General features: G+C 50.3%; 1 protein-coding gene across 1 annotated transcript in view; it reads left to right on the top strand.

Moving 5' to 3' along the window:
- Nucleotides 1-7,009, top strand: part of COL17A1 (collagen, type XVII, alpha 1) — a gene marked incomplete at its 5' end in the record, with an annotated part of 33,988 nt that extends 26,979 nt beyond the window's left edge. The window contains 10 exons of the mRNA XM_009070384.1: nt 161-244; nt 1,223-1,351; nt 2,473-2,562; nt 3,103-3,216; nt 3,477-3,629; nt 4,384-4,800; nt 4,992-5,132; nt 5,695-5,757; nt 5,990-6,061; nt 6,960-7,009. Coding sequence (XP_009068632.1) covers nt 161-244; nt 1,223-1,351; nt 2,473-2,562; nt 3,103-3,216; nt 3,477-3,629; nt 4,384-4,800; nt 4,992-5,132; nt 5,695-5,757; nt 5,990-6,061; nt 6,960-7,009 — 1,313 coding nt within the window. The remainder of the gene's footprint in view (nt 1-160; nt 245-1,222; nt 1,352-2,472; nt 2,563-3,102; nt 3,217-3,476; nt 3,630-4,383; nt 4,801-4,991; nt 5,133-5,694; nt 5,758-5,989; nt 6,062-6,959) is intronic.
- Nucleotides 7,010-7,524: the final 515 nt, after the last annotated feature.

Raw genomic sequence — 7,524 nt, 5'->3', positions numbered from 1 at the left:
AGAGCACAGACCACACAGCTGTGGAGATGACCAGGATGTGTGTGATAGCAACTGATTTATAGCTGGGGGCATGAGAAGCCCATTATACCAGTTAAACTTTGTCCTTTCCTGACCCTTTCTGTCTCATCCTGGCTGATGTAAAACCTTTTCATTCCCACAGGCTCTTCAGATCGCTATCAGGAATTTACCAGCTCAGTATCAACTAGGTCCATTTTGTACCAAGAGCTTGTGGACCTGCTGCAGAGTAAGTGACCCTCAGGGGAAACATGGGATTGTGGGTAAAGCATCCCATCATCCTGGAGATCTATCTTTGCCTTCCAGTCTCCTGTCTCCAACTGGAGCTACCTGCAGCTGTTTCAGAGGGCACAGGCCTGCCATAGGTGCTGCTGAGTGACCTGTGATGTCTCCTTCCAAGTTCTTTGGAGACAGATTTATGTCTTGTACTGGAGAGTTCACGTGCTTTCCAGAAGCTGCCTTACCTTTCTTACCCTTTTGCTCTTCATACCCACTCTTGCAACTCTGCAGTTTCTCACTCTCTCTCCTCCCTTCCCCTCTTTGGCTACCTAGGTGGCATCTGCCTCTGCCCTTCCTTTTCAGGAATCCCACAGTTTCCACCAATCTCCCTCCCACTAAACCTTTGTCTTCTAATTTCCAGCTCCCCCACTCTCTTAGGGTTTCCCCTATTACTTTTTGTCTATCCTGAAGCCTTGCTATGTTGCTGTTCTTCAGGTGAGGAGGATCCTCAGCTCTGTATTCTTTTCTGCACACACTGTTACTGTGGACTGACAGACAAATCTCCAAGATGTTATTTTGCTGTGCCTTGAAGGCAGTGATGATGCTGGGCAGCACTGTGCTCCAACTGGCTACTGAAATGCCACAGAGCTCATCATGGGCTTTCTCAGCTGAGCTGCGTTATTTCCTTTACCCAAGATGTTGTTGAGGGTGTCCTGAAGAAACAGAGCACAAGGAGGTCCCTTTAGCAATCCAAATTCTCATCCCCAAACCCTTGTTGTGGGAGGTTCCTGGCCCTGTCACAAATGTTTCTGCCACCATATACAAAACAGCTGACACTGAGAAAAGAGGTGGGGAAGGAGCTTTGCATCCACAGGTTTTGATGGTCTCCCTAGTGATGGGGGCTCAGCTCACAGGCTGGGAACTCCTCACACCTGGTGTCTGTGCACCCTCTGGATGGCCTTTAAAAGATGCATTTTTTCATTTCTAGGAGAAGAAATTCGTCAGTATCTCATTGGACTTCGGGGCCCACAAGGACCTCCTGGACCAGGGGGAGATGGCATGTCTGTGTCACTGGATTATGATGAGCTGACCAGGAGGTTTATCAGCTACTTGACAAGTACTGGCCTTTATTAGTGTACATTTCCCTCTAGTTCCTTTAGGAGCTCAGCAGAAAGTTCATGCTGTGAAAACAATTCCAGTGTTGACTGTGTGAATCCCTGTGTAGAGACCTCCTCACAGGGACTGTGAGAGACTTGGAAGGCAAAAAAGATACCCTGTAGCTAAGATAGTATCCACAGAGTCTAGTGATGAGTTCTTGCTTTGTTAAAAATTGAGCTTAGGAACATAATTTCATTTTAGCCATCTTAGAAGTCCCATCAACACCTTTAAGTGTCTTTATAATCCTTTTCTTACTGGCTCTGTGGCCAGGATCTGTCTCCCTGAGAAAGAGTTGGTCTGTGCCCACTTTGTGTCAAGGCAGCTCAGGCAGCAAACTCTTAAGAAGTTTAAAGTTAGTTGAAACAAATTCCATGTCTTTGCTACATGTTCCCATCTGTAAAGGGGTGATATGGCATGTAAGAACTGTCAGACACAGAGGACTCTGGATCATCTCCAGCAGCAGTGCTAAAATGCCTAATCCTGGTAGCTGCAACTATCTGCTTAAAAGTGCAGCCTGGTCCGTGCTCAGTCTCTGAACTGCCCTTGGAGACCAAATCTCACTAGTGGACTGCTCCTAAGATGATGGGGATTTCCTTTTTTGGCTCTGGAAAGCAGGAAACTGCATTTTGATGGCAACATCTCAACAGTTCAAGCAGGACAGCTGCATTTTGTCAGCAAGGACGTTTCATTAGGCAAATCACAAAGTGCAGAGTGTTGCACCAGAGCTGTTTGCAAACAGAGAAAGCAGCACATGCATCAGCCAGTGGGTCACAGCTGAGCTACTAGTCCAGGGGTGCCCCCTATCATGTCATGGGTTCATGAGGTGTGCAGAGCTTTGGGCAAGAATAGAAAGGCCTGATGTCTGCCTGTCTGCAGGTGTCCTTGCGTTGGGACTGATGGGGCAAGCTCTAACTCTAAGTCCAGAACAAGGCCTGAGCTCTGGTCCCCAGCACAATCTGCTGATGGGAACATTCCACACTGCAGGAGTCCTTCCTGCACTGCCTCTGAACAAGCCCTGCAGCCTGTCTGCTCACACCCTAACAGCCTGTGCTGATAATGTGGATCTGTTTGACTTTGCAGGTTCTGGGATGAGCATTGGACTTCCTGGACCACCTGGGCCTCCAGGAACCCCTGGTATATCTTACAGTGACCTGACAGCGTATCTGCGAAGTAAGTTACCTTTTTTACTCCCCTCCTATGGTCCCTACCTGCCCCCAAGATCTTTCTTTACAGTCTAAGTCACAGAATTTCCTGTTTTGCCCCTCATAACAAATAACCCCATATGAATGAGCTGTTCTCCTTAGCAGCACTGCAGTCTCTGGGCTCTGCCAGGACCTGCACACACAAGGGGCTGCAGCTGGATCACTGTCTCCCGTGGGGAGCAGCAGCAGTGAGTCTGTCTTGGGGATGAACATAGAGGAGCCCTTTGCTTGTCGTAACTCTGCAGCATAAAGGCATAATTTCTTGTGCTACATTTTAAAAGTATATTTAAAAAATAGGGACTTCTACTCTCTTTGGAGTCTCCTGACTTTCCAATGTGACATCTACACACAGGGAAGTGAGATGCACCAGGAATGCTGTACCAGAAGGTGCCAGTGAGCAAAAAGCACCTTGTACTCGGCTGTATCTGGCATTACCTGTATTACCAAGGAACATTCATCAGGTCTGCAGTTGTTTGGGTGACTTCTTTTTCTCCTTTGTGTCTTACAGACTCTGAATTCAGCGGTCTTGTTGGGCCCCCTGGTCCTGCAGGGCCCCAAGGACCTCCAGGGATCCCTGGATCACCAGGCACCTCTCTGGAGGATGTCTCTGCCTACCTACAAAGTAAAGCACTTGTGTTTCTCTCAGCTGGTGAGGAGGTTCTGTTTGTAGGGGCTGGGGGAGACTGAGGCTGGGATTTAGCTTACCAGGGGTGTGACTGCCCACTGAGAATAAGGTCACTTTAAAGAAAAGAAAAATCTCATCAGCATCATCTGTAAAGGGATGGAAGTTGGGGTTGCAGCCTTTAAACTTTCAAGATCCCCAGATGTGCCATTTCCTTGTCCTCTCACTGATGGAAAATAATTCTTCCTCTCTCTCTCAAGATGTGGGATACTCTTCCCTTTCTGGAGTCCGAGGTCCACCTGGTCCTCCTGGCCCTCCAGGACCACCAGGCTTCTCAGGAACTGGCCTCCTGTCCTATGCTGACATCGCCCACAACGATGAGTTCAGGAGTGAGCTGATCCAGTACCTGAAGAGTAAGGGGATGCACATCCTCTCTGCACACACCCTGAGCCATGCTTTGCTTTGCCTTGTGTAGGCTTCTGGCTCTGCCACAGCTGAGGCATTCCCATAGGAGCCTTCCCTGAACTGGGGCTGCAGCAACACCTTGCCTGTACAGCCAGGTCTGTGCTGCACCCGCAGTCTATCTCCTCTCAGTCCAACTGCCAGGCCAAAGTCCATGTTGTGAGCCAACAGGGACAGGCTCTAGGCAGTTAAAATCGGCCTATGCTGAACAGAGAGTCCCTAGTAAGCTCACCTGGCCAGTTTTGCCACGGGAACAGCATTTTCTTTGACAAACACCTGCACACTGACATCCCAAAAATGGATGATGCAGGAGTTGGAAGGCAGCACTGTGAAGCAGCATCAGTCTGAGCTCTCATCCTGGCAAGTCTTTCAAACACGTGGGGTTCCCCTCACTTTTGGAAAGCTGGTCACAGAATGGCTGTTTTGGCAGAGGTGCTGAAATTGCCCTGAGAGGAGAGCACCTTTCTGGGATATCCACGAGGATGTTCCCAAGACCAGGCACACAAAATTGTGGGAAAGATGGGAAGGAGGAGGGTGTCATGCCATCTGTAGAGATCAAGGTTGACATGTGCCTGCTGCCTGAGAAATGGCACTGGATGAGGGTTACTGTGATGGTTGTTGAGGAATTTCACACTCCAGTCTTCATTCAGCACAGGACCTCTGCCAAGCCCAGTGTCCCTGAAGTTCCCCCATTGTATTTTGCAGGTCAGGAAGTCCAGAGCTACATCTCAGGGCCCCCTGGGCCCCCTGGGCCACCAGGACCACCAGGACCCAAAGGAGATAGTGGCTTGGTGTCTGGGTCTATGTCTTCAGCATACCAAGGGTTACTGACTTCCGAGCGCCGGCAGGGAGGATCTCTGGGTGCTGAGGGCTCCCGTGGGGGATCACTGGGCACAGGCAGCTCATATGGCAGCTCCAGGAGCAGCATGTCATCTTACCATTCCTCAGTGGGCAGTGATGGTGCTTACGATGCCTCCATGGGCAGTGATGGCTCTTTCGATGGGTTGCTAACAGAGGAGGAATCACACAGATCAGCAGGTTCCAGCAGATCCTACAGCAACTCCTTCACTGGTTCCCTGGACTACAATGAGCTGGCACTCCGTGTGTCAGAGAGCCTGCAGAGTGAGTGCAATTCCTGCTTGTCCTGACCCTCCCCATCCCAGCCTGTAACTCCTAACCCCCTGTGCTTGGTGTTGTGCTGTTCACTTCCCTCCCCTTCCTGCTGCCTACAGCTCTCCCTTACACCTTCCTGCCTCAGCATCCAGCCACAGTTCTCCTAGAGCTTCTTTCAAATGACATCTTTAATTCTTCAGGCCAAGGTATTCTCCAGGACTTGATGTCTTACACTGCACAGGGACCTGCAGGTCCCCCAGGCCCTCCTGGCCCCCCTGGCATCAGCAAGGTCTTTGCAGCCTATGGCAATGTCACTGCAGACCTCATGGACTTCTTTAGAAGTAAGTGGCATACTGACTTAGCATTTCTGGTTCATGTGTGTGAGATCTCCCCAACCTCTCACCTTCATGCTGCAAAAGTCAAGGTACACAGTTGGAAGTGGGTGGTCTTTCCATCTCCTTCCTCCCTTGCTGGGGAGGTGCAGTCTTACCATTAGGAAGGACTTGAGGTTTTCCCACTATTTGTAGGAAACTCATTCTAAACCCTGGAGGGCCTCTGTGCTTACAACCAACCTCTGGCTCATTTTAACATGGCTGGGCTGGCACCTGTACAGAATATCAGTCAGCTGCTCACTATGATTTCAGATTCCCTGCCCTGAGCATGGTCCAGCCCCAGCCCTGGTGACACCCAGAGAGAGTGTCAGAGCAGTGCTCATGCAGTGACACCACAATCTGCCCCTGGGACTTTGGTGGGACCAAAACCATTTTTAAAAAACTTGCTCTGGCAGTCTAACCCCATCCAACCGAGGGAAATGTCCTTCCAGAGTGACTCAGCCTCTCTAAGTAAGCCATTTGCAAGTGGTTTGTCCCACTCATTCATCTTCTTCTTCATTTTCCTCTCCAGCATATGGTGCCATCCAGGGGCCACCTGGTGAAAAGGGGGAGAGGGGATATCCTGGACCCAAAGGTAAGGCTTGCCATCCTTTCCCTCTTGAGCCCTGTGATGCCCAGGTAGCAGCACTGTGACCACAGTGGTAGTTGGCACAGTGCTGCTCAGTGTCACACCTCCCCACGGTGAAGGTGGCACCTTCAGGATCGCAGCCAAAATATTGTCCTGACTTGGTCACCCTTGCTGTGGCCTGACCCTGTCTGTGGGACACTCATGCTCAAGGGCAAACTTGGTCTTCTCATTCCTTCAGGTGACCCTGGGCCGATGGGCCCCCCGGGACGGCATGGGCACAGGGGACCAAAAGGAGAGAAGGGAGAGAAAGGTATGAACACCTGCCATCCCCAGGAGAGCAGGGTTTGCCAGCCAGGGAGTGGAGGACTCCCTAGGCACCAGCCCATCTCTGGGAATGGCTGGAAAACACACAGCCCCAGTTTTTTATTTTTTTTTGTTTGTTTTGGGTCTTTTCATAGAATCATCAAGGTTGGAGGAGACCTCTAAGATCATTGAGTCCAACCATTAACCTGCCACTGTGCTGTGACCCCTAAGCCATATCTTCCAGCAAACCATATCTTCCTGCCTCTGAAACACTGCAGGGATGGTGACTCCACTACCTCCCTGGGCAACCTCTTCCAGTGTCTGACCACCCTAACAGTGAAAAAATGTGTCCTAACATCTAATCTGAATCTCAACTCCCTTTCAGGTAGTTGTAGAGAGCAATGAGGTCACCTCTGAGCTGCCTCTTCTCAAGGCTAAACAAACCCAATTCCCTCAGCCCTTCCTCATACGACACATTTTCCAGACAGTTCATGAGCCTCGTTGCCCTTGGCTGGACTCACTCCAGGGCCTCAATGTCCTTTTCAAAGTGAGGGCCCCAAACTGAACACAGTACTCGAGTTGTGGCCTCACCAATGCTAAGTACATGGGGCTGATCACTGCCCTAGTCCTGCTGGCCACACTATTCTTGATACAGGCTAAGATGCCATTGGCCTTCTTGGTCACCTGTGCACACTGTTGGCTCATATTGAGCCACTGTCCACCAGCACTCCCAAGTCCCTTTCTGATGAACACTGGAGCCACTTCTCCCCCAGCCTGTAGCACTGCATGGGGTTGTTGTGTCCTCAGTGCAGGGCCAGCACTTTGCCTTATTGAAACTCTTTTTTTTTTTTTCCTTTTAACAGAAACTTTTCCACTAACTCTTCTTTTGGCTTTCTTGTCCCCAGGTGAACAAGTGTATGTTGGCAGAAGGAAAAGAAGAAGTGTTGGAGTTTAAGGAAAGTGGCAGCTCAGTTCTGCACAGGGCAGCATTCCCAGCAGCCTGTAGAGAATTAGCCTGTCTTCACTACCTTAATGCTAAAACGTCCTCACTGCTCAGCTGACCCCTTAGACTTGATAGCTCAGTGATGCTGCAGAGATCTGAATGTCTCTTGTATGTGTCCAGCACAGCCCTGATGTGGGCGTTTGTGCCTGTTACTGATGTTTGGCTTGGTGCCCCTGAACTCCCAGGCTGCCTTTGGACCTACAAGGGCTTCCTGGCTCCCCTAGCCCAGGCTGCTTGTATTACTCTCAGATATGTAAAAACCTGTTTTTTTTTAAACAACTAGTCAATTATCCAACAAAAAGAAAAAGCAAGCACTCCCAGCCCCATCAAATGCATGCTGTGGAAGGGATCAGATGCAGCCCCCAGGACACCAGGCCCTGTCACAAACCCTGGGACTAAGCTTGCACTGCACTGGGATCTCCTCTCCACGAGCTCTGCTGGCTCTAAGCAGGAGGTGCTGAGTGTGG

The sequence above is a fragment of the Acanthisitta chloris genome, unplaced genomic scaffold (genome assembly GCF_000695815.1).
Source record: "Acanthisitta chloris isolate BGI_N310 unplaced genomic scaffold, ASM69581v1 scaffold1552, whole genome shotgun sequence".
Classification (NCBI taxonomy): Eukaryota; Metazoa; Chordata; class Aves; order Passeriformes; family Acanthisittidae; genus Acanthisitta; species Acanthisitta chloris.
The sequence above is the reverse complement of the archived record's forward strand: the minus strand, read 5'-3'. Positions and strand labels throughout refer to the sequence as shown.